The sequence below is a fragment of the Suricata suricatta genome, chromosome 4, assembly GCF_006229205.1.
Source record: "Suricata suricatta isolate VVHF042 chromosome 4, meerkat_22Aug2017_6uvM2_HiC, whole genome shotgun sequence".
NCBI classification, from domain to species: domain Eukaryota; kingdom Metazoa; phylum Chordata; class Mammalia; order Carnivora; family Herpestidae; genus Suricata; species Suricata suricatta.
Window position 1 is genome coordinate 86,498,503 of NC_043703.1, and position 26,749 is coordinate 86,525,251.

Here is a 26,749-nt window from a genome sequence, read left to right on the forward strand (position 1 = left end):
CCACACCCTCACCAGCATCTATAGTCTCCTGATTTGTTCATTTTAGCCACTCTGACTAGTGTGAGGTGGTATCTCAGTGTGGTTTTGATTTGTATTTCCCTGATGATGAGTGACGCTGAGCATTGTTTCATGTGTCTGTTGGCCACCCGGATTACACTTTGACAACTGTTGTCTAGACCTGGCTCAATGAAGTATCTATTCATCTCAAACCTTAAGCCTGTAAGATGCCCATGACATTGTAAAGGACAGCATTTATCTATCTGGTCATTCAAACACACAGACCCCTTTTACATGTAGCTGGGAAGAAACTGTGGCCCCAAAGTACTATAATCCACAGTCCTTCCTTTAAGGCATTTACACTTCCCTAGATAGTCAAGGCACACAGATGCGAAAAATTAAGTAACAATCTAGGAATGTTCTTGGAGCCCAAAGTCATCAGAGTCACTACCTCACCGCCCGGAGTCTGTACTCTCCTAGGCGGCCAGCTGGATTTCTTGCTTCCCCCACAGATCTGGGTCCCTCTGTCACATGCAGGTGTGGGTTGGAATCCTTATTTCATTCACATGTTTCCCAGGGTCCTGCCTGTCTGGGGTGTCCCCTTCAGCCAGCTCTCAGAGCAGAAACACACTGAGGGTGTTTGTGAGGCCAGAGCCTGCAGGAAGAACTGTAGGTGACAGCTGCGGTGGCCCAGAGGGCAGAGTGGCTGAGATAAGGATGGGAACCCCAGAGAAGCTGAATCGCCATTGCCTGTAAGCTTCTGTTGCCAGAGGGTCTTAAGTCAGAACTCCAATACCAACACTTTGCAAGTGCACTAACACTCTCGAAACTTAAAAGTTTTAGATACCTTTTACTGGGGCAAATGAATACTTCTAAGATAATTTGGTTTTGTGATCTGGGTCTGCCAAGTGCACAGGGAGAGGCGTGAGCTGGAAGAGGAGGAGGAATTCTAGCTACGGCCCTTGTTTACACACATGCCCCATTCGGTAAACGGCAAGGCATATTTCAGTGACAGGTTTGCAAGACATGCCATTCAGCAGTTGAGGCTTGTGTCATAATTAAAATGGGGCTAACACATCTGCAAACAGGCATGTGCTTAATGTCTTCCAGATGGAATCTGTTCAAAGTTTTAAGACGTGAAAGTGCGGTATCAACTCATTTAGTGATGTACTACCCCAGGTCCATGCTCTGAAGAAAATGCTGGCTGTCCATGCATCCACGGCATGAGCGAGGACCCCATCAAGCCAAGCCCTTCACCAGGGGCCCCTGGGCAAAGCACATTTTCAGGAGGGATGTAGGCTTCATACTCTTTTCCTGAGGTTCCAGAATCCTGTTTGGATTACTGGGATTGCTTAGTCATAAGTGAAACATTTAGGAGTGACTAATAGCTATTCTTTATTGACCACATCTTCTTTGTTTTATATTTGTCCTTAAATGTTTCCCGAATCCATGAAGCCTTGATGACCTACATCTCCTTCCTCTTCTTCCCCATCCCTCCTGTTTCCTTGCCTGATTCCTGTCATCTGTCCCCTGTCTGTGCCACTCTGCTCAGCTGCACCTGGTGAAGAGATGGCCCCTAAGCCAAGTTCCTCAGTAGCACCTGCCACAGGAGCCCCATGCCGAAGTCTTCACTGTCTTGTCACTGAGCCCATTGTCTCCCATGCCCTCCCCGTGTTTTTTTTTTTAACGAAATACACATAACATAAAATTGATCACTTTTATGTGTACAGTTCATTGGGATCAAGTGTGTTCACATTGCTGTGCAGCCATCACCACCATCTCCAGAAACTCTGCATCTCGCAGCACTGCAGCTCTGTGTCCATTAAACACTAACGCCCCATCCCCTCTCTCCCCAGACCCTGGCAGCCACCATCCCTTCATTCCTTCCTTTAAAAAAATCAATCTTTTTATTTAATGTTTATTTACTTTTGAGAGAGAGACAGAGTGAGTGCAAGTGAGGGAGTGGCAGAGAGAGAGACACACACACACACACACAGAATCTGAGGCAGGCTCTAGGCTCTGAGCTGATAGTTCAGATGCAGGGCTTGAAGTCACAGACCACGAGATCATGATCTGAGTTGAAGTAGGTTGTTTAACCTACTAAGCCACCCAGGCTCCCTCATTCCTTCCTTTTTAAGGCTGAATAATATTCCATTGTGTGTTTATACCACCTTTTGTTTATCCAGTCATCCATCCATGGACACGGGGTGGCTCCCCCCTGTTGACTGTTGTGAGTAGTGCTGCTCTGGGCATGGCTGTGGCCCCGCCGCCTCATATTTTTGAGCCATTCTTTTACTTCATGACATGCAGGAGCTGGACAGGGCCCAGAGCGCCCCACTCCCAAGAAAGCAGGCTCAACAGCAAGAAAATCTCTCCTGTGAGGTCTGGGTAAAGGAATAGTAGAGAAGTTTAAGAGGTGACAACTATTCTTCTCAATTACTAAAAAGTTTCCAATAAGAAGAATTTTGAACAGCTTTTTTCCCGTTTATTTATTATTAATTTTTATGACCACACAGAGCCATGGGGGAGAAAATCAGCTTAAGTGAAGGCAGAGAAGATTCTGTCTGGAGCTGAGGAAATAACTGTTGATGTGACTAACCCTCAGAGTGAACAGGAGAATCTATACTCCAGACAAACATATATTCTAAGTACATTAGACATTTATGAGACTTCTTAGAATCCCAACAGGAAACAAGACTTTGTTATCAAGGTGTGTGTGGGGTCTTGGGGAACCAGGAGGGATGGTGCGGTACCTGGGGTTGGTATCTGACGAGCTAACAGCTCTGACGGTGAAGGGACAGGAGGCAAATAGTTTCCCAAGCCTGGAAGGAGTGTGTCATATAGGGGAGGCGGCGCTTGGTGGAAGGATGCAGCCAGCAGGAGGAAACCTTTTGAGAGGGGAGTCAAGGGACTAAATACCTCACTTCACTCTCCACCCATCCCATCTCTCTGATTAGCTAAGCCACCAGAAGGCAGAGGCAGGGAGGCCATGATGTCATCCGCATGGGGAAGCCCCGGTGCAAAGAGAAGGATGCAGAGTGTGAAGGGGAACAGGAAGGATACCCAGCACGCCACTAATGTTGGTCTCTGAGGGGCTTTTCCAGTTCTGGATGTGTCTGGATTTTTTCCGGAACATGCAGTATTTGGAGTCTTTTAAAAACTTTTTACATCTCGCCAAATCTGAAGTATGGGCATCTGATAGAAATAATAACTCTCAAGAAGTAATAACACAATAATAATGAGAGGCTGAGGAAGGAAAGCTTGACAGAGAAGTGTCTTGGAACTATTTAAGCCACCAAATCAGTAATGATAGATTGTAACCCACAGAAGAAACTATTCAGGAGTCCATACCGATACAAAGAAAAGGAGCAGGGGCAGGGGGCAGGACTCCCTTGCAGAATAATTCCAATTAATAAATGTAGAAAGAATATGGGAAATAGAAAATCACCATCAGTACCCCATAGTAATAATTGTCACAGGCAAGATCCACTGATGGATGCTTACATTAATAAGCAAAAGTTTGAGAAGACTCAGGACATCTACATAGTTTAAAGTATCTCCCTCAAGGGGCATCTGGGTGGCTCAGTCGATTAAGCATCTGACTCTTAGTTTCAGCTCAGGTCATGATCTCATGGTTTGTGGGTTCAAGCCCCACATCAGCCTCCATGCTGACAGTGAGGAGCCTACTTGGGATTCTCTCTTTCTCTCTCTCTCTCTCTGCCCCTCCCCAACTCATGCTCTCTCTCACTCTCTCAAAATAAATAAACTTTAAAAAAGTTATCTCCCTCAATATATTTATTAATTACAAAGGAAAATGGTAACTTTATAAGTGGAGAAGGTTGGCAGGCACCATCTGCCCTAAGGGTCAAAATGAACATCACCAGTATAAGTTATACCCAGGTCTTTTGGTGGAAAAAAGTGTTCATTCTTTTGGGTGTTTATACCTAGGAGGGTAAGTGCTATATCATATGGTAGCCATATGTTTAGTTTTTTAAAAACTGCCAACTGTTTCCCATAGTACTGTATAATTTTACATTTGCACCAGGAGCATATGAGCGTTCCAGCAGCTCCACATTCTTGCCAGCACTGGGTCCTGGTTTCTTACATTTGGTCATTCTGTGGGTGTGTTGTGGGATCTCACTGGGATTTGAATTTGCATTTCCCTCATGATTGATGATGCTGAGTATCTTTTCATGTGCTTTGTGACCACTGATAGCTTCTTTGGTGAGGTGTCTGTTCAAGTGTTTAGCCCATTTCCTTTTTCTTTTCTTTCTTTCTTCTTAAAAATTGGGCTGTTTGTCCTCCCTGTACCTATCTGTATAAAGTTTCTTTCTTCTGCATACAGTACTTTGCCAGATCTAGAGATCAATTTGTGAACATCTTCTTCCAGTCTGTGGCTGGCCTTTTCCCTTTCTTGATGGTGTCTTTTGGTGAACAGGTTTTAAATTTGATAAAGACCAATTTATAACTTGTTAATTTCAAGGTTAGTGATTTTTGTGTCCTCAGAAATCTTTTCCACTTCAATGTCATGAAGGACTATCCTGTTTTCTTCTAGAAGCTTTATCACTTTAGCTTATCCTTATAGTTAGATCTATAGTCCACTGCAAATTAAATTTTATGTGTGGGGTGAAAGTGGTCAAGGATCATCTTTTAATTTTTTCCTCCAATCTGGACATTCAGTTACTCAGAATGATGTTTCTTTCCCCATTGAATTACACTGGCATTTTTATCAAATGTATTGTGTGATCCTATGTATATATAAGCAGAATCTCTATTCAGGTCCATTTATATACCAAGTCTCTGTAGCAGAGACACAGGATAATTATTTAAAAAAAAATAAACTCTATTTTGGGGCATCTGGGTGGCTCAGTCAGTTGAGCATCTGACTTCAGCTCAGATTATGACCTCACAGTTCATGGGTTCGAGTTCCGCATTGGGCTCTGTGCTGGCAGCTCAGAGCCTGGAGCCCGCTTCAAATTTCCCTTTCTCTCTGCGCCTCCCTCACTCATGCTCTTTCTCTCCCTCTCTTAAATAATAAACATTTAAAAAAATTTAGGGGCACCTGGGTGGCTCGGTAGCTTATAGCCTGTCTTCGGATACTGTATCTCCCTCTCTTTCTGGCCCTCCCTTGCTTGTGCTGTCTCTCTCTGTCTCTCAAAAATAAATAAACATAAAACAAATTTTAAAAATTTTAAATAAACTTTTTTAGAACTATTTTTCATTTACAGAAAATACAAAGGCATTATAGAGAGTTCCTATATATCCTGCACCCAGTATCTGCTATTATGAACACCTTATATTAGTATGGTATGTTTGTCACAATTAATAAACCATCATTGACATATTGTTATTAAACAAAGTCCATACTTTATTGATATTTTCTTAGTTTTTACCTAATGTCCTTTATCTGTCCCAAGATCTCATCTGGGACACCACATTACACTTAGTCATCATGCCTCCTTAGGCATCTCATGGATGTGATAGTTTCTCAGACTCTCCTTGTTTTGGGTGACCTTGACAATTTTGAGGAGTATTTGTAGCATGCCCCTCAATTTGGGTGTGTCTGATGTTTTTTTCTCACGGTCAAACTGGACATATGGGTTTCTAGGAGGATGTTCAAGGGGTAAAGTGCCATTCTTATCACATCATATCAAGGGTATTAACAGCATGTATCATTGTGGCCCTGGCTTTAATCACCCTGAAGGTAAACTTATGTTTAAACTGCATGTTAGTTACATTTACACGTAGAATATGCAATGTTTTTCTTCAGCTTTCAAATACCCCTTTTCCAGATGAAGCATCTCTAAATTTAAAGTGGTAGCTCCAATTATGAGCCTCAAAAAAGACAAAGAATATACTATCTTCTCTGTTTTTAGATTTGAGAAATACTTATTGAACTTTCATCAGATTGACAATTGGACCCATTGCTTTAAACTTAGAGGCCCTTCACCTGGAAACATATTGAGCATATTATTGGAAGACAGCAAACCTTTCTGTGTAGGGAAACTTCTTCTGTTTCCCGACTCTGTGGCATCCTGTATTTGTCTATCTTTATGCCAGTTCCATACTAGCTTAACTCCTTGGGTTTTATAGGGATTTTTGGTAGCAATGTAGTGTGAGCTTTCCAATTTTGTTCTTCTTATTTAAGATTCTTGGCTATTCTAAGTCTCTGCATTTCCTTGCAGATTTTAGAATTTACATTGTCAATTTCTATAAAATGTCTGCTGCAACCTTGATTGGGATTGTGTTGAATCTAGAGAGCAATTTGGGAAAAGCTGAATCTTAACAACATTGAGGCCTCTGATCCATGTATACGGCTTCTCTCCGTGAAGAGGTAACGGAGTATGCTCACTGAGCACTAACGTGGTGTCTGTGTGTGATGTTAGGTGATTCCACAGGCATTCCCTGAGGCCAGGGCACCCTGCAAAGCCCCTGCTCTCATGGCTCACAGATGGTGGGGGGCAGGCAGGAGAGTTGGGGCAAGTCACAAGCAAGTAAATATCGTCACCTGCTTGTAACTGCTGTGGAGAAAAATACCTTAGACTTGGTGGGGGAGGGGAGGCCAGAGAGCTGGGGTCTTGCTCTGGGAGCTTCAGGATGCCCCGGAAGTCCTGGCTAATAAGATCATATTTGAGCTACGACCTGAGGGAAGTGAGTCGTGGAGATACACACCTGGGAGGCTGGACAAAGTTTGTCTTTTGCTCTGAGTGAAAGGGAAGACACTAAAGGTTCTGATCTGAGGGATGAGAGATAACTTCCTCAGAGGACAGCTGTGATTCTAGAAAGAATTACGTTTACACACGTGAAAGTACCCAGTGCAAGCCTGGCCCACAGCAGGCACTCAAAAAATCAGATTATCTTTTTTGATGGCCAGGACCAGGCATCACCCATCTTTACACATGCTGTGATGTCTGGACCTCCTCCTTACCCACACGGAGTGCTCAATAAGTATCTGAGGAATGAAGGAGAGAAGGAACAGAGGGTGTGAAAGGCAGAGAGGGAAGAAAGGAAGGTCAGAGCCAGAGCCAGACCCTATATGAATTCTGGTATGATTGCCTAACACTGACTCCCACAAATTTCTCAATGATCATGGGTAACCCAGAGTAACAGTACTCACAAAGTATATTTAAAGGTACAGCTATGTCCTAAAGACTAAAAATTAAAACAAAAGCTGCTATGTGTGCAGGAGCCAATAAATAGAGCTCCATCAGACTCTTCAGGAAGGCCCTGTGGCTCCCTCACCAACCTCAGCCACAGCAAACTTCTGAAAATCTATAATCTCATTTTATGTCCATCCAGTTCTATGGGTGGAAGGGGCTGGCTCTGGTTACCTCCCCTAATGAATCAGGAAGCACCACCCAGAAGGGCCGAGTGACCTGACCGTGGACACAAGGATGGCATGCAGATCCCACCCTGGGCTGCATCTCCTTGGAGCTAACTCGGGCATTTCACCCAATGCCTACTGAGAGTGTGTGGATTTCTGACTTCAGAGTCAAGCTGATTTAAATTTCAATTCCAACCTACTTGCTCTATGACCTTGAGCAAGTCTCTTAAACTTCATGGGTTTCTGTTTCCCTCAATTGTAAACATGAGACTGACACCCACCAGGCAGAGAGTGTGTGAACCATAAATGAGAAATATGTCTGCATGCATGTGTACAATAAAGGGCCAGTGAGATGCCTGCAGTACAGACCTCAAGGTGAGCCCTGTCCATCCCATGCCCGCGTCGCATAACTGTCCTAACCTTTGTGTTCCCGCCGTGCTGGTCCTCAGCCCCCGCTAAGGCAGGTAACTCCAGTCTCATCCTTTCTTCTTATCTGCAGTTGAGTTTCAATAAACATACTCTCTGCACAGCAGGAAGGTCACTGCAGGGTGAATGGAGCCACGCAGACCTAACATTTCCGAGAGGCGCTCCAGACCAGAGAAAGGAAGGACTATATTGGTGGGAAGAGTATGTTATCAGTCAAGAGGCACCCACAGGTGGGTGCTCCTGTCTCACCTCCTGAGACCACGAGTCACTGCCAGCAGGCAGGGTTGTGACCACCCCGCAGGATGGGGTGCATAAAGCAAGATGGACCAGGCCCAGGAAGCAGAGCAGCTGGAGAATCTAACCAAGCAAGGTAATTGGGCACTAGCTGGGCTCAGAATCCCCAGGAACTTAGCAGAGAGCCACACCCACTACTATGGGAGGCAGAGTTAGTGGGGCACACTGGGTCTCTGAGCCCCTGGGTCCAGGATCTCCTCTGGGAAGGGGGAAAAGGCACTGGTGGCCTGGAGTTGCCAGAAACCCTACTTGGGCCCTTCAGTAGCTCCATGTGGCCCTGGGCAAGTATGTGTGCTACCAGGGCCCTAGTGCCCCTCCTGTGAAGAGGGGACAACAGCAGGGCCTCCCCCATTGTGGGGCTGTAAGCAGAAAATGAGAGACTCAATGAGAACCCCCCAGCACAGGCCCTGGCACATAGAAGTCCTCAAAAATGTCTAGCTACTATTAACCACAATATCAGTAATAATAACAAATTAAAAGCTAGTAGCAGCAACTGATACTTAAGTCTATAAAATGTCTTTGGGCAGAGTGGAATTATTGTTCCTGTCTACCAGTCAGTGTTGAAAAGTGTGTGTGTGTGTGTGTGTGTGTGTGTAAGCAGGTGCAGCAGACAGACAGACATGCACAGATACTGCCCATGGTGTCCAGTGATAACCCAGCAGCAACAGGTTGTGAGGCTGGGAGTGGGGAGAGGAGGGAAGGGAGCAAACACGGAGTGACTGAGGATGTCCTCAATAAATAGCTCTTGCCTTTAATTGAACTGAAGAACAAAAGTGAGTTCTGCAAGTGACGCTTTCATCACCTAGGTGAAATTTCTACCCTCAGGATTCTGGAGCATTGTTTCTTACAACCACTTACTGCTATATAACTGATTGGAACTCTGGCCCTTGGTGAGCAGGGACCAGCAAATGGCAGTGTAACTATTTTCCCATGGCACATCTGTCCTGGGTTCCAAGGTGTGTCAGCAGTGAGAGGGGAGACTAATGAATCATACAGGTGACCTGGGACATACGTGGGGACTGGCAGCTCATTTCTGGGTCTCCAGAGAAGCCTACATGCAACATACGTGAAAAGTATGTTATTCTACTAACACGGGGGTTGGCTGGCAATGCTTTTCTGTAATAGGCTACTTCGTAAATGCAGATGCAGACCATACAGTGTCTGCTGCAACTACTCAACTATGCTGTTGTAGTGCAAAAGAAGCCATAGACAGTATGTAAATGAATGGCTGTGGCTGTGTTCCAATAAAACTTTATTTATGAAAACAGGCTGGGGGCCAGACAGAATCACTAGAATCACTATTCAGCCTTACTCTTCAGGGTCTTTAGTTTCTAACTTTTTGTATAGCCACTATAGGGCCAGTGGGTCATTCCATATCACCTTAAATTTTCCTCCAACTGACTAATACAGACCCTGTTGTGTTATAAGGTCAATGATTTTTACAAAATAAAAGCATGCTGTTTTCCAATTGGCTGAGAAATGGTTTGAATTATAGACCCCAAGTTAGCTAAAAAATTCTAATATTCCTCCCCACCATACCAATTAAACCTGGTAAATATAGTTCATGAAAAAGAAAAAAATATTAAAAGGAAGAATGGGTTGAAATCAAAAGGGGCAATACGAAGCACACGCCTCTCCCCCACTGACTGGAGTTTATTTACTGTCGATAGTGAGGGTGCCTTCTGCCTCTCGGTCAGCCCCGGATGAGGGGACCTCATGGTGTTTTGGATTAACATCTTTATCTTCCATGTGGGAACTTGATAATGATTTTTTCTCATTATATTTAAGAAATAAAAATACTTTGCAAAAACAGTCACTGATGAACTGTGATGCTTACTTGTCTCTCTTTGTCCTCTGGGGGAAGCTAGAAAATAACTTCCACATTTTAATTCTTCCTCTCCAGGGAACGTTGTTTTGGTTGCGATGATTCATTTGCTGGGGGAAAAATAGCTTTTCTAAAGGAAATGGGCAATGGGGAAACCTGAAGGCTGCCTGCTCCTGCAATTCCAAATCTCCCAACTAAGAAAGGCTCACTATATACTCTGGCACATCCCTTGACCTGGGAACTGCAAGGTGGATGGGTCCATCCTTAACTGCAGCCACTCCGGCAATTCCCCCAGGTAGCGGCCATGCCTCCCGAGTCTTGCTGGCAGCCTCCCTGAGCCCAGTTCCCAGAAACAACCGAGATGAGACACCATCCTCCTTTGACCTCAGGGAGCTTCCATGAACACAAGAAAATTATACCACAAGCTTCTCCCTGGTCTAGACTTTATCTGCCTGGTACCATTGTGCATCCCCCATGTAACGGTCTGATGATTCATTATTCAGGGAAACAGTGACATAGCAATGAAGGAATGGCTAGAGAAAGTTAGAAACTTAGTTATTAAATAAATTCACAATGACATCGTTTGGTCAGCAAAGAACTTCCAAAATAAGAATCATCTTAATGTCTGGATGTTTAGGGTCATCCTAATATGACATTATTCTTGCAACCTTTGGAACTTGTGTTCCGACCACTTAAGATTCCTTTCAGAGGGCCCCTTTATAAAGTGTAAACCTGAGTCAACTAGACAATCTGACGGGTGACAATGTGTGGTCAGGGTGTGGACAATAGAGGTCTATAAAAATCAGCAAGAGGGGAAAAGGAGATTTATGAGTCATGTTCGGAGGTGAGTCAGTGAAAGCCTTTGTTGGGAACCACTCATCGGTTGCCACAAACTGAAATGAGTCCATAAAGCCCTGCTCTAGCCAGCAGCTCTCCTCCACGTAACTGTGGGTCCTCAGGCTCCTTCCAGCCCAGGGAACACTCATCCAAATTGTTCTCAAGTTTGCAAGAAGAAGAGCAGAAAAAGATGTCCTTGAAAGGAGAAGTCAAGCTTGTTTTGGACACCCAGGCTGTAGAATTTTGGGTTTCCTATCAGAGCTTCAAATAATGTTTAATTAAAATGTGGGAGGTTTCATGTGAATTGCTAAATGTGGGAGGCAACAAAATTAATTTGGGAGCTAACAGGATCTAAGTACAAATGTCCTACGCCTTCTTCCCTTTGCTTAGTGTGGTGGCCTAGACAGAGACTCGGGAGCAGCTAGCTCACTGCGAATGTGGGATGGTGCTCACTTTTCCCCATCCATGGAAGACCTAGGAGGCCAGCTCGTCCATGTAGAGCACTCAGCAGGGGAGAGCTGGGCAAGAAAGGTGAATTGCCTCCTTTTACACAGCACGGTGGTCGCAGATCATGACTTGGCAAGGAGAGCAGGCCTGGACCTCCAGAACTGGACACCAAATGCCTCACATCTCACCAGTACAAATGGCTTTACTTTGCATGGTCTTCTCTTTATCTCTCGTTGAAAGGTTTTTTTTTTTCTTTACAGTTTTAACAAACAATGCTCTCCATGGAAAGCCACAAAGCTCATGCCCACCAGTTGTGCTCGGACAGCTGGGCCCAGTCAAGCTCACGGGCTGCTGGAGCCCACAGAGACCCCACACTGACTTACTGTATTTAATGTGTTCACTTGCATGGGTATCCATGACGTTAGATCCTCTGGTGTTCCTTCTGTTGGCTCGGTGGTACAATTCGGCTGAGAATCATTCCCCCAGAGGAGGTGGGCACTGGCTTGCGGGGCCTTCCTCTGGGGCAGGGAGCCCTGACAGGTCATCCAAGCCACCTGGACAGCCCTCCCCTCCTGACACGAGTCTGGTTGTATCTGGTGCCCATGGTTGGGAAATGGGCCTTGATGGCTAACACCCAGACCTGTCTATGCAAACATGTGCCTCTGAGGGCAGGCAATGTGCAGACTGAGCCATGACCACTGATGCCACAAGGAGCCTGGTATGGGGGTACCGCAAGGAGAGGTCCAGCCCACCAACAGAAAGCAGCCCCTGAATAGGGAGGGCAGAAGGAAAAGGGGTTCCCCACCTCCCCAGTGAAGAAGTGGTATTAATAAGATGTGAGGCAGCCATGACACCAACGTTCTGTAGAAACAATCCCATGTCTGGATGCCCTGCCAGCTTTGGTTGGAGGATGATTTCCAAAACAGACTAATGTCCTTCCCTCTCTCGCTAGATGCCCACCTTCCATTTTCTCTTCCAGAAACATGCAGCCCCTTCCACACATGGAGTCTGAAGAAGGGCCTGCCCTCCAGACACAACAATACACATGGGAAACATGAGAGGCGAGAACAGACCCAGGAGGCCCCCAGCCCACCCAAGAGAAGGGGCTCAAAGCACTTCCACCAGGAAGACGTTGGCCGATGGTGTGGACAATCACTGCCTGAGACAATCTGGTTTATCAGACAAGCAAAGAGTGTCAGCAGATCCAAAAAGGCCTGACTTCTACAGCATTTAAAGGCCATTTGGGGTTTCCTCCGGTAGGACTAGAAACCTCCAGTTTTCTCATTTTGTACATACAGATATTCATGCTGAAAATTTAAGGCATTTTTAATCTCTCTCCTTCCATCTGGCCAGATTACAGTGAAGGAACTGCAAGGGAATGTATGAGAAGTCTATTTTTTTCTTTTATCAAGTAGAGTTTGAATCCTCTCCTCTTATAAATGTAATGAAGTGACCCCAGGAAATGCACAATGTACGTGCTGGCCCGACTCTCCCCTGGGGGCACTGGCTTCAAGGTGTCCATGAGAGTTCCAGTCACAAGCCCCACAGTGAGGATGACTCAGTCAGGCAGGGCTTTGCGATTAGAAAGGGCAGGCCTGGGACAGCTTCTGTAAGACATTTTGCTGTGCACAAAATACAGGAGGAATTAGTGAAAACCATAAAGCCCTAGCTCCTGGCTTTCTCATATGTCAGCTTATTTAATCATGACTCTCTGATCCCACGATTTTCCTTCCCTGAACAACTCTAACAGACACTATCCTACGCCCACAAGCAGCAACGCAGCAATAATTCAGCAAAGAATAAAGGCAGTAAGTGCATGTGTGTGTTTGAGGGCATACATATACCCACTAGTGCACACTCCCCTCTGCTCAGAAGATCTAGTCCACGGTCTTGAGCTTGGCGTCCCCAGCCCTCCACCGTCACGCAGTCCCCTCTTCCATCCCTGTCTCCTGACACCTCCCCTGGCAACACCATCCTCTTGGTCCCTCCAGCCCTGATCCATCCAAGCAGAGGGAAGCATCCCTACCCCACCCCCACCTCATTATAATCTCTATTTATTTCTGCGGTGCCTTGGCCTTACCCTGTCAACCTCAACCCCTGTGCCAGTCACCTCTCTCTACACACACACACACACACACACACACACACACACACACACAGAAACAGAGAGACAGAGAGAGAGAGAGAGAGAGAGAGAGAGAGAGAAAAGCCCCCTCACCCCTCAAGGGAGGGAGGGCAAACACAGTTCCCAACTTCTCTGCATCTCAGTAAGCAGAGGCTCCTGGGGCTCAGTACAGGTGCCCACTACAGGAGATAAGATCGAAGGGCTTCCATTTGGAAATCTGTTTTTAATGTTTGGAGAGAGGCCTTAGTTCCCAGCAATAATGCACCATAACGCAGGATCTCCAGGACACAGGCTAAATCAGGACGCGGGATGCCTTGTGCTCAGACCCTGTCCCTGCGTCACCTTGGGTCCTGGGGCCTAACCCTTTAGACCTTTAGACTAGAAAACAGGGCAAACAGATTAAACCACGTTCACCCAGAAGACTGCCATCTGTACGACTCGGAAAGCTCCTTGCTCTGCCCAGCCCCTCTGGACAACGCTAAACAGGCTTAGCCTGCTGTGGGCAAACAGGAAAAGTAGGTCAGCTCAGCAGCACCGTGCACCGTGCTGCACTACTGATGTGCTGTGTCCGAGGGGAGAGGGGCGTGCGGGCTTGCAGCCCAGCCTGGGTGGCCCGGCCAGCCTCCAGGGGGCAGCCAGGGGACCCAGGTCATGGGGAAAATTCAAAGAAAGCTTGGGAGATAATTTTTTTTTTTTTTTTGAGAGACAGAGACAGTGCGATCAGGGGAGGGTCAGAGAGAGAGGGAGACACAGAATTGGAAGGCTCCAGGCTCTGAGCTAGCTGTCAGCACAGAGCCCGATGCAGGGCTTGAACCCATGAACTGTGAGATCATGACCTGAGCCGAAGCCGGATGCTTAACCGACTGAGCCACCCAGGCGCCCCGATAATTCTTTAAAAAAAAACAAGAGAAACAAAACTGCCTAGAAAGAGCAGCGTGGACTGACATCCACTACCACTACCATTTCGCTGCCTTGGGAGACACATTGATCTGTGTTTTTATTCAATGAAATCAGCTGCTTCACCTGCCCAAGTGCACGGCTCTGGCAATTTGCAAGAATGCTGAGGTTGCCCTATTTGGGGGCGTCCTATACCTGATGCCTCTCCCCCAACCTCCTCCATAGGTCCTGGTGATCGCAAACACTTGTTTGGGGCAAGGAAAGGCTTGAGCCAGCGGTGCCAGGAGCCTGTGCTGGAGAGGAGGCCCTGCTGCGCTGTTCCTCTGGTCCCCATGTTTGGTTCAGCCTGCAGCCATGCAGAAGGAAAAACCACCCCTCTTGGGCTCAGACGCTGGACAAAGCACCAGACACATCGAGGGAAATTCCCCTGAGGCCCAGTGATCTAACCTACTTCCAGGACCTGGTGCCTGAAATCTGGTTTTCTCAGGAGGGCCCAGCTCAAACCTGGAGGCTGATGCTGGGGTCCCCAGAGAGCCAAGAGGGACAGTTCAACCCTCAAATAACTCCCTGGTGCCCCAGAGCAGGAACAGACAAAAGTTAGTCTGGGGAGAGAAGTTCCTCCACAGTGCAGTGGCTGTGTGTCCCCACGCCAGGCTGTGATGACAGAATCTGCAAATGCAGATTCGTGCAATTTTTAGAGCGCTTTCTTCTAAAGTGTTGGACACTGTTTCCTCTTTATTTCATTTTTGTAACAAAGGTATTACAAGGTTTTGTAAAAACAAACCCTTTTAGAAACATTCAGATCTATGGGGCACCTGAGAGGCTCAGTAGGTCAACTGTCTGACTTCGACTCAGGTCATGGTGCATGGGTTCAAGCCTCGCATTAGGTTCTGTGCTGACAGCTCAGAGCCTGGAGCCTGCTTAGGATTCTGTGTCTCCCTCGCTCTCTGCCCCTCCCCTACTCACACACACACACACACACACACACACACACACTCTCTCTCTCTCTCTCTCTCTCTCTCTCTCTCTCAAAAATAAACATTAAAAAAATTTTAGAAACATTCCAGTGTAAAAACTTACAACTTTGAGAATGTTCACCCACCCTCTTTCACAACCAACCTTATTGGAAAACTCTTTCACATTTTCAAGAACAAAACAGCAGAAAGAGTGTCCTCTGGCCTTTGCAAGTCAGCCTGCCTTCCTTCTTCCTCCTGGCCCTCGAACATTTGTTCACACACTTGCTTAGCGCATAGCTGTGCCCTGGGTGCCCCACCAAAATCAAAGAGATGAAGATCCGCTGGCAAAGAGGCAATAGCGCAGGAGGATCCTGTGTTCAAAATGCAGCTCAGCACTAGCTAGCTTTCACTAGCTGAGCGATCAGAGGCTACTTACTGCACTCTCTCTGCTTCCACTCCTCACCTTTGCAGAGCAGTTGAGACTTAAGGACACAGTAGCTGTAAACCACCTAAAATGTGAGCCCAATGAATGTTAGCTCGGGAGGTAGTTATTACTATAAAATCCTAGAGGCCATTCAAAAGGTGTTACTCCACATTTAAAAAACATATACTAACCATGGACATTAATTAGTCTTATTTTTAAATTGCAGCTACCAGAAAACCAACACGGCAAGTCCTTTTAAATGTACCTCGCAATCCAAAAGGTCCCTGTACTAGGAGCCTTCAGCTTGCATAACAGTATTTTCCTGAAGAGCTGGTGATAAACAACATTTCTGCGAACTGAATCATACTCCAAATGTGTGCGTGGCTCAGAGCCCACGCGCTGGAGGAGTGCAGAATCCCACCCTCGCTAATGACCCTTCGGCAGGTGCAAAGCTCATCACCACCAATTAGTCTGCCCAACAAAGTATCATACACCTGATTTCCATTAGGTCACAACGAACTACAATTTTTCTTTAAACTCTGTAATTCAGGGTAAAATTGGGGGAAGTTTGGATTCCTTTTATGGTTTTAAATAATTAATTTTACATCTTTTAGCCAAATTTAACAAAGTTGAAAATGAAAGGCTGTTAAAATACACTGAGTACGCATTAGTCAAATCTCTTCAGTGCATTTATTATTGTTTATTCCATGCAGCCATGGCATCTCAAAACATGTTTGATTTACTTGCTTAGTTCACTAAATAATTCAGTATATTTAATGGTTATACTCTTATTTTTACCTATATTAAATCATGTGTTTTTCAATCCCTAGAGGATGCTAAATTCTCGAGTCTATGAAAACACTATCAGATTCTTTTTTTAAAAATAAAGTTTATTTATTTTGAGAGAGGGAGAGAAGGAGAGGGAAAAAGAGAATGAGAGCAGGCAACGGGCAAAGAGAGAGGGAGAGAATCCCAAGCACTCTCTGCAATGTCAGCGGTTTAACAGGTTCAATACTATTTTTTTAAAAGTTTATCTATTTATTTAGAGAGAGCAAGAGAGAGCATGTGAGCAGGGGAGGGCCAGAGAGAGAGGGAGAGAGAATCCCAAGCAGGCTCCACACTGTCAGTGCAGAGCCGAATGTGGGGCTCAAACTCATGAGCCGTGAGATCATGACATAAGCTGAAATCAAGAGTTGGATGCTTAACTGACTGAGCCACCCAGGCACCCCAAAGCCATCAGATTCTTTAGAACCACAAAACTAAATAATTATCCCAAGGTCACACTAACATTTTTGGAGGTTACAAATGTAAACAAATTTCATTTTTGTGAGCTTGTTTGAAGGAGAAGGAAGCCAACTGACAAAACAAAAGGAGATGTCTGGTTTGAATGAAAACATTTACAGATTTTCTCATCATTTTCTGAGGGAGAAGTAGTGCATATTCATTGCAATCCATCCCTTCTTTCATTAAGAATAAAAAGGTAAAGGATCTTAGACCAGTTTTCATTGAATAAAGTCAAGCGCTGTTATATGCATATTATATGTGTGTATATACATAAAATTAAATATACATAATTAAAAATGAAAATGTTAATAAGAAGTATTAAGCCCTTCCTCTTCCTGCTAGAAATAGTTTCTCTCTTCTTAACCTATACTCTCACTAAATTGCTCATTTGAGATTCTTTCCTCCTTCACATGGTTGGAAGTGTTTATGCTGCCTTGCTCCAGAGTAAGACGCCTAGTTCACAGCTATGTGAGAACGACACGGGGCCAGTTCGCTCTGGGGGGTGGTCCGTTTCTGGCTGTACACTTGCAAACACGTTGGGGTTATAAAAAATGATATTTACAATGACACAGCCTTTCTTAGCCATGATCACAAGTGAGGATGTAACAATGTATGGGGGTGTGTGTGCACACACAGGTGATGTTCCCATATGTTGTTGGAGGACAACACAGTAAGATCTACACCACGGTGAGGCCAAGCATCCCAGGGGCGGGAAGAGCACGTCCACATCAGAGATGGGATGGTGGTGAGTTGTACAAAGCATATGCTTTCCTTTGTCTGTTGTCGCTTATCTTGGTTTGCCTTCTGAGAACTTCCTAAGTGCCCTTGTTCAGCCACAAGGAGAAGGTTGAGAGTGTGACTTGGATATAGACAAAGAGGAAGGAACTGAATTCAGGAGGAACAGCTTCATTGAAACTTTAAAATGCTGAAAAATAGAGTGGTTTCATGCATAAGCAAGCAGCTTGAACAATGGCCCATGGAGCGGTAGCCACAGATCTGGGTTTGGAAACCAGAACTGAGAACCAGGGTCAAGTTCCTTAAGCACTTGCTCTGCCCTTGGGGGACTTTCAAGGAGCAGGATGGGGAGAGAGGAGCCCAGAGCTGGGTTCCCCAGGGAAGGAGATGCTCTTCTTTCTGCAAACTCACAAAATGCCTCAGGGCTGCACACCCCCCTCTAGGGGTGAGACTGGAAGGCTGCTCTGTGTGATGGGGCCTAATCAGTGGGAGGGGTAATTAGATGTGGACTGTGTGGTGTTGGCTCCATCACTGACCAGCTGGAGGACCTTGAGAATCAGGTGATTCCTTTTTTTGGACTGTGATTTCTTCCTTGGGTTAAAATAAGAAATAGCTTTGTGAACGACAAAATGCCATGTGAAAATGAGATCTTCTAACTATTTGAATATGGTCATTTAGCCCATGTTCTATTCTGGGGAAGAATTACCTGCAAAGGTGTCCATGCAGGTGACAAGGAGGCAGGGTGAGGAAGCGGGATAAGAACCCAAGAAGGTAGAAACCCTGGTTACAACACAGCATTGTCCATCCCTGACTGTGCCATGGTGACAAATCAAAGCCATTTATACTCTCTTAACTATGGGGACCTAAATGCCTAATATCCTGAAGCATGTGGCTACCTGAAGTTCAGGTTTAGGTTGCTACTGTGTGTGGCTCTGACATGCCTCTCTACAAATGAGTCAGACATAGGTCAAGGACCTGACTTCTCGTCATCTGTCAGGTGCCGATGTTCTCAGTTGGGAATGACTAGAATATCAACCTATTCTGATCCCGTAGGGCCTTGTTTGCACCACGTGTGACCGAGTTTGCTGATGGCTTGGCGTAAACACAATTACTGATGACAACATCTAGCCCTGGTGGATCCCAGCAAGTCCTTTGTTTCTTGGATTAGGGTCAGTTAAAAAAAAATTAACCTTCTATCTGAAAGTTGGTATTAAAAAAGTAAAATGGCAATGCTTGTGGGCTGTCTATGTTGTAGTTTCTGGATGTGAATTCTTCCTCTATCATTTCGCTTCCAGTCCATTGTAGACTCTGGAGTCCTGTAGGATGCCTATCTATGTTTGCAAGTTCAGAGCATGCATGACTCCAAGTGATTTCCCATTGGTTAGGTTGATTTCCTTGTCTTACAGATGAAAGCAACTTCTACTTCCAAGACTGTCCGACCTCACACTGATTTCTCCTCTAAAAAGGAATTCAGATAAACAGAACAAGCTCCTCCCCTTTCCCAGCCAAGGAGGGAATAGGCCACAGGAACAGTCTGCTAACTGCTCCCAAGTTTCCACAGAGAAAGAATGAGAGAGAGAGAAGAGAGAGAATGTGTGTATGTATGTGTACATGGCTTCATACAGGCAAGACAGAGAGCAGCTGTACCGCACAGCTCTAGAATATAATGTGAACCATGCCTCCTCCACTTGAGATGTGCAGTAGCTCCTTCCTGCCAGCAAGATAGCACCAAGAAATCAGTCTTTATGGAGTTTGTGGGGATCCCACAGCTATTTTTTTTTAAATCTAGGGAACAGGTAATGGTGGTCACAAAAACTACATGTGTGGTAAAATGACAGCACAACACACACACCTGGAGGTAAGATATGGTCACTGGGGGGACTGGGTGATGGGTATATGGAACATGGACTGTTTGCAACTTCCTTTGAGTCTATGATTATTGCAAAATAAAAAGTTTTTAAAGGCAAGGGACGGGCAAATGACTACAAGAGTGTTGAACAGTGAGGAACCACCCAGCATCAAGCCCCAAGACAGGATGGGCCCTCCATTCTCTCCAGGCCCTGCCTCCAGTTAGTTCAGCCTCGGGAAGTGCCCTGCACCAACACCTCTTGTGTGTGAAAATTTGGGGTTCCCTAATCAGTCTCTCTGCATGTTGATGCTGGATGAGGACATGTTTATGCAACATGAGGACGAGAAAACCAGTATCGAGAGATTTCAGATGTTGCCTGTTCTTTGTGCTTATTCTATTTTTTAAAAAATGGCTATTTATTTATTTAGAAAGAGATTCCCAACCAGGCTCTGTACCATCAGTGCAGAGCCTGATGCAGGGCTTGAACTCAAGAGCCGTGAGATCATGACCTGCGCCAGAATCAAGAGTCAGATACTCAACCGACTGAGCCACCCAGGCACCTCTATTGCTTATTCTATTGTTTGATCTTCCAACTCCTGGTTTTACCAAGCATTGCAACCCCTGGAGCCTGTAGACTTTCAAAGGGTAACTCAGCAGTAAGCCTTGCTGCAAATTCACGTGTTTAGGACAAAGCACTTTAAGTGTAAAGAGTTCCCACAAGAAGCATGGTGACCCTCGGTGGCCAGCATGGCTTTCTCCTGGACCTTTTCTCTAGCAGCCACACTTCCCTTTCTCATCACTCTGTGGTGTGGCCCTTTAGGGTCACCAAGACTCTTCAGCGCACCCCTGCAGTAAAGAAAACTGGGGCCCTCATCACCCAGGCCACACAACACGTCTTCCCTTCCATCTTGGGCTCCACAGGGCTGCTCCCCATTTCACTAGTGAGGGATCCAGAGCAGAGAAAGGGGTAAGTTCACACAGCCTGCAAATATTTCACTGATGTAAGCTAGTCATGCTAGTAACAATACTTCCCAAACCAGGAGTATTAGTACTTGGAAGGGGGCTTGCTGGCCCTGTCCCTTTGCTCCCCAGCCCAGCATAAATGAATCAACAGGCTCTTCCAGCTCCCTCTACAAGGGAGATTCCTGAGTTCCCTCCACCCTTCCCCACCTCTGGGGGGGCCACCATGTATAGTCATCCTTGTTCCCACCCTCACCAGAACCTTCTTCAGAGTGGCCCCCACATCACAACAGAGAATATCACATAAAGTCATGAACTGAGATTGGGAAATGGAAGTGTGCCTGGGGATGTTCAGGTGTGTTTAGCACCTGAGAGTTTCATTCGGCAAAGGGGGCCCTGCATTTCCCCCATCGTTTGTCTCTTCCTCCTCAAATATTGACTCAGCCTGGGTTGTGGGCACGGCCTCATGGGCGGCAGGAAGGAGGTGGGTAGGCAGTCAGGGATGAAGGAAACAGGCTCCAGGGCCTGGTGGAGGGCGCCCTTGATTAGGCACCAGGAGACTAGCACTGCTGGCAACACCTGGAGGGAGTGAAGCCTTCTGGGTCTCAACTTCCTCTTCCAGCAAAGAGCAGTGTGCCACCTGCCCTGGTGGCCACTCTTGATTGTTCAGGAGATAAAATGAAAAAAGCAGTTCAAAGGGTTTTGTGTATCAAGGTCTATAGCAGCGCTCAGCAAACTCGAATGTACATATGAATCACCCTGGAATCTGGTTAAAGGGCAGATTCTGATTGGGGGGGGTCTCGGGAGGGGCTGAGATTGTGCATTCCTAACCAGCACCCCGGAGCTGCTGAAGCTGCCCATGCAGTGTTCACCCTGTGCAGTGAGGATAACGGGGGATGCAAGGCCACACTGTCCTGAAGACAGAAGTACCTGTGGGGTGGAGGGGTGGCGGGAGGGATAGCAGGGGTCAACTCTTCACCTAAGGAGGATGGACACCCGGGAGCCTCTGTCCGATGCACTCAGGGTGGACAAGCACTGTCACTGCATGCCATCCACAGCACCCCCGGGGAGTGCTGGCTAAGTCTCCTCCATGGAGGGAGGAGAGGGGACTTGCTACTGCCTCTAGCAGCCTCTTCTACTTCCTGTTAGTTGAACTCATCAGAAAATTCTTCCTATTGAGCCAAAATACCACTGCCCATCCTGGGCTTCTATTTACTTCTTCTTGCTACATGTCCAGGGAATACACAGAGAATAGCAGCAATCAGATTAAATTACTAATTTAAAAAATTGAAGTGCAGTTCACTTAACATGTATTTAACCATCTTTTTCCTTTTTCTTTTTTTTAAGTTTATTTATTTTGAGATAGAGAGTGTGCATGACACACACAAATTGGGGAGGGGCAGAGAGAGAGAGAGAGACAGAATCTCAGGCAGGCTCCCTACTGCCAGCATGGAGCTGGACGTGAGGCTTGATGCTGGGCTCGAACCCACTAACCGGGAGATCATGACCTGAGCCGAAGTTGGATGCTAAACCGACTGAGCCACCAGGCGCCCTTGTAATTAATCATTTTAAAGTATACGATTCAGCGGCACTCACTACATTCACAAGGTCATGCAACCACCACTTGTCTCTAGGGTCAAAATGGTTTCATCACCTCAGAGAAACCCCCAGGACCCAGTGAGTCATTGCCCTCCATTCCCCTTCAATTGCCTTTCCATCTGTTCTGGATATATGGATATACAAGGAATCATGCAACATGTGACCTTTTGTCTCGGGCTTCTCCCATTAGTGAATGTTTTCAAGGTTCATTCATGTGAGTGCATGTTTCAGAATTCCCTTTGTTCGTAAGGGCTCACACTGTCTCATTACATGTTGATACCACATTTTGTTTATTCATTCATCTATTCATGGACACTTGGGTTGCTTCCACCCTTTGGCTGTTCTGCATATGCTTCTGTGAACATGGGTGTAAGTTTCTGCATGGATCACGTGTTCTCATCTGCTGGGTCATATGCTAACTCCACGTCTGACTGTCTGGGGAACCACCAAACCTCTCCACCCCAGCTATACCTGTTTATAACAGCATACAAGGGCTCTGATCTGTCCATGGCCTCACCAACACTTGCTATTTTTCTGTTAAAAATGTTTTCTTTTTATTAAAGCCATCCTAGGGATGAAATCAGTTCTCAAGTATCAGAGAAAGGTGATCTTTTCCCCCGAGAGGCCTCTTTTTGAGACTAAATATCCTCAAGTGCCCCTCTTCCCTGAAATGCTATCTTTGGAAGTGAGTGGCATGTGCCTACAGTGGCTAGACTAGATCTCGTGAGTGCAGTTGGCCAGCGCCTTCCCCCCTCCAAAGCTAGCTCACTCAGGCATAGAATCAGTGGCCTCTCTCCCTAAGCTGCTGTAGCACACACCTTGTTCCTTATTTACGATTGTTTTTAACTTTGAAAATGTGAAAGCCTTTTGCAAAGAGTACCCTCTACCACTTTCCTGTCCTGATTCTCTTGGCCTCCATGTTTCTAGAGATGGGGGCTTGCTGTGGCTGGTCCCTACTGAATTTGGGAGAGGTGAGTCAAGGAAAGCAGATTCCAATGGCATAATTATGGGCTTGGATTTGCAGTCGACTGCCTTCCAATGGGCAGAGATTTAGAAGAGAAAAATGTCTTGAATATTTAATTATTATTTGAAGCAAATTATTTATATCTGCCAATATGTGCTCCAGAGATGTTTTCTACTGTACTTTCACGAAAAGATTTAGAAGGCATTTTGTCCTAAATAATTTACAGGCACCTTAAAAAAATCAGTGGGTAACATTTAAAGCCCAGGTTCTATGATTTGAACTGGGATAAATTTCAAATGAGTAAATGTCACTCCCTTACAGTTGGGTGTCAGTGAGAATCTACAAAATCAACACCAACAAAATTAGTAAACTTTTCTTGCAAATGAAACAGGGAAGTGGCCTTGACTTGGCTGGCAGATGAACCAGAGGGTATGTTCTTATTGAGCTTAATGACCACCTGGAGCCGTCGCAGATGAGGGCTAAGCCAGGTATTCATTTTAAAAAACAAAGCAGCCAGATCTTCTTCCTTCAGCACTACAGGTAGCTGTTTTTCTCTAGCTTATTGCTGTGGAATTTTCTCATGCTTTCACCCAACGCTGGAAAGATGAACTGCTGACTTTTCAGGTTCTCAGCTGTTCCAGAGCATGCCCATTTTGCTAGGGGTGATCCTGTCTCCTCTTGTCCTGCAGCGTCTTGATGAGACACAGATATCAGGGAATACTGTCTCCCTTGGTCCTCTCTCCTTACTGAGCTCCTGGGACACTCTTCCAGACTCTACTTCCTCCTGCCCAGCCTTTCTAGAGGTTGGAGCCAGGTGGCCACTGACCCTTGCCTGGCCACATGCACTGACGCAGTCCCTGGAGGCGGTTGTCTGCCACAGACAGCCCAGCTGCTGCCAAAAAACCTTCCACGGACATTGGGTAACTCTGACATCTCATCACTTTTTGCAATTAACGTAGGAGTCCAGACGACCCACAAGCACACAGCATTCTTGGTTTGGCTACAGTACAAGTAATTAACAAATTCCAAAGTCGTCAGTCTATAAGGGTTTTGTTTTTGTTTTTAATATTTGTTTATTTTGGGGCGTGTTCAAGCAGGGGCGGGGCAGAGAGAGGGAGACAGCGGATCCAAAGCGGGCTCTGTGCTGACAGGCTGACAGCAGCCAGCCTGATGTGGGGCTTGAACTCACAAAATGTGAGATCATGACCTGAGCTGAAGTTGGACGCTCTACTGATTGAGCTACTCAGGTGCCCCAGCCTATAAGAGTTCTTAAACACATTCCACTTAGTTTCAGCCATGTATATGAATTTCATTTTTCGTTGTTTCTGGTATTGTATGGTTCTTACAAGCTGGTTGGTGGAATGAAATCAAGAGAGTTCATCAACTGAAGATAAAGCTGCATTATAGCAAAAGGAGGGGGCTCCTTAAGAAGGGTCAGGAAGAGCTGCTTGACTCTTGACTCTTCATGTCATATTTAATTTGCCACTGAAGGTTGGAATGATAATTCTGGGATGCAAAAGAATCAGAAAGTGTGTGTGTGTGTGTGTGTGTGTGTGTGTGTGTGTGGCTACATAAAATGGGTGTGATAATACTCACAGATATTCTCAAATGAAAGAGTCCCCAGAAAAGCCTGGAGGGCTGCAGAGCACATCTAAGGAAAGAGGAGGCTGGTGAATACCAGCCGTATTGTTGGGCCAGACCTTGAGCAGCTCAGCTCTGTGGGAAAACAAATTCTTCTCAGAAATAAGCTGTTTTGGAAAGCTTTCTTATTTAGCCACTTTGGATGGAACGATTCCTAAATGGATCTCATACCTCCCTGCTGGCCTCAACAGAGTGAAGTGAACATGCCTTTCACCTCTTTCCGACAGCTCAGACTCATCCTGATGGGCATGATTGGTGAGGTTTAGCGAGGGCTCCTGATGAGTGGACTGTGTACAAAGTCAAGTGCCCCTGAAATACCAGACCTCTTTGGTTCTTCTATTGGCTTTCTGTCCCTTGTCTGTCCTTTCTCTGGTCACCAGGACCACCCGCCTCTTCCGGCTGTTGCACCTTTGCTCTTCACATCACTTCTTCCCTGAGCATCAGGGAGCAGGTGGCTGCCTCCACCTGCACGTCTGGGGTAAGAGTCAGGGCAGGTGGAGGGGCCCAATGGGTTCTCTGCCTTCTTTAGAAGCTCAGCATGCAATCCCCTGTGACCTATTTGGCTGTTTTCCAGGCAGTTGAGATGGCCAAAGAGACGGATTTTAGTCAGGTGCAGCTTTCCTAAGAGACCAGAGCTACTGGTGCACCACTACCACTAACAGTAAGAGCTGATGGCTTCCTTCTCCTCTAATCATGCACCAGGTTCACACGGGAGCTCGTTATTTGTCACCATTGATGGAAAGTAACCAGTTAAGGCCATGCTTCTCAAGTGTGGCTGGGCAGCAGAATTACTTGGAGAGCCACTAAAATACGCCTGGGCCCCCTCACAGATTCTGATGCACAGCCTTGTTGGGAAGTCAACTCCAGATGCAAGAGGCTGACACCTGATTTCAAGTTCTTGTGGGTGGGGTAGGGTGGGCTGGGGGAGCTAGCAGAAGTGAGGGCGGCATTGATGGCACAGCGAATGAATCTGGAGAACAGTGGAAGGCACCCCTCATGGCATGGTTTTCATCCCCATGCCTGGTTGGGGGTGAGCCATGGCCGAACCTGCTCCATGCAACACATTCTGGTCCCCCAGAATGGTACCAGCCAAGTGCCATGGTTCAAAATGTTTGATGGTCCTGCTTACTTTGGATAAATACCGAAAAGTACATTTACTGTTCCAATGTGTCACTCAACTGCCAGGTACGTGGAAGGTATAAGAGAACCAGGGGGCCCCCATTTCCCCACCAAAGGAGGGCTTCCCTCTGATGCTAGCTGCCTTGGTAGGTGGATCTGCTCTGATTTACTCAAACACAACAATTAGTAGTGGTAAATGTGGAAAAAGGCAAATAATTTGATTCGCTGGAGTGTAACGGAATAACCGGATGCACAGCATTTTTGATCCTAAAAATAGGGTTAAGAGCTCTCTCTTCAGAACTCTCTGCACTCCACACAGTTTTCACCCAACTCCATTTCCCTCTGCGCTCTCATCATGCGGTTTGAGATTTGCTTCCTGTGGTATTTGACTCCATGTGGGAGTTTCCCCCCATCCATCCTCCTTTTTGTTACTTCAGGGGAAAAGCAGCCCCGGGAGAGCTTTCCTGCCTTCGGCTAGTGTTCTGCATTTTAGGTAAAACAGTGCATGCTGCTTAATCTGGGCCTTAAGTCCAGCCCAGCTGGCGAACTTCACAAGCCTTAAGACTTTGTTCAAAATGCCAAAGTAAATGACCTCCAGTCTGCAAAATCAACAGAACGCAGCCCTGCGCCGCTCCTTCAAGTCCGAGACAGCTGTCTGCTTCCAGGATCCACCAGGGTCTGAGCCTATTCAACCTCAGGAAAGGGCTGCCCACCCCATTCCACCCCCATATCCCACCTGCTGGGCTTCTCAATCACGTCTGCATGATTCCCTAGCATCAGGTGTACACTTAAGCTTTTTTTTAAAAACTGTGGTAAAATATATATTACCACCAAAAATTTTTTGCCATCTTAATCATTTTTCATAGACAGTTCAGTGGCAGCACTGAAGCACATTTGTGATGTTCTGCAACCACCACCACCAATCAATTCCAGAACTTTTCCATCTTCCCAAACTGAAATTCTATGCTCATTAATATACCACCTTCTCATCTGCCCTCCCCCCCAGCCCCTGGAACCACTATTCTACTTTCTGTCTCTATGAATAT

The 26,749-nt window shown here is 46.1% G+C and overlaps 1 protein-coding gene across 3 annotated transcripts in view; it reads right to left on the reverse strand.

Annotated features, from left to right (window-relative positions):
• The window catches only part of NPAS2 (neuronal PAS domain protein 2), an 87,191-nt gene extending 84,956 nt beyond the window's left edge, over nucleotides 1-2,235 (reverse strand). For all 3 annotated transcript variants that reach the window (XM_029937139.1, XM_029937138.1, XM_029937140.1), the window contains exon 1: nucleotides 2,169-2,235. In XM_029937139.1, coding sequence (XP_029792999.1) covers nucleotides 2,169-2,191 — 23 coding nt within the window. In that variant the 5' untranslated portion in view covers nucleotides 2,192-2,235. The remainder of the gene's footprint in view (nucleotides 1-2,168) is intronic.
• Nucleotides 2,236-26,749: the final 24,514 nt, after the last annotated feature.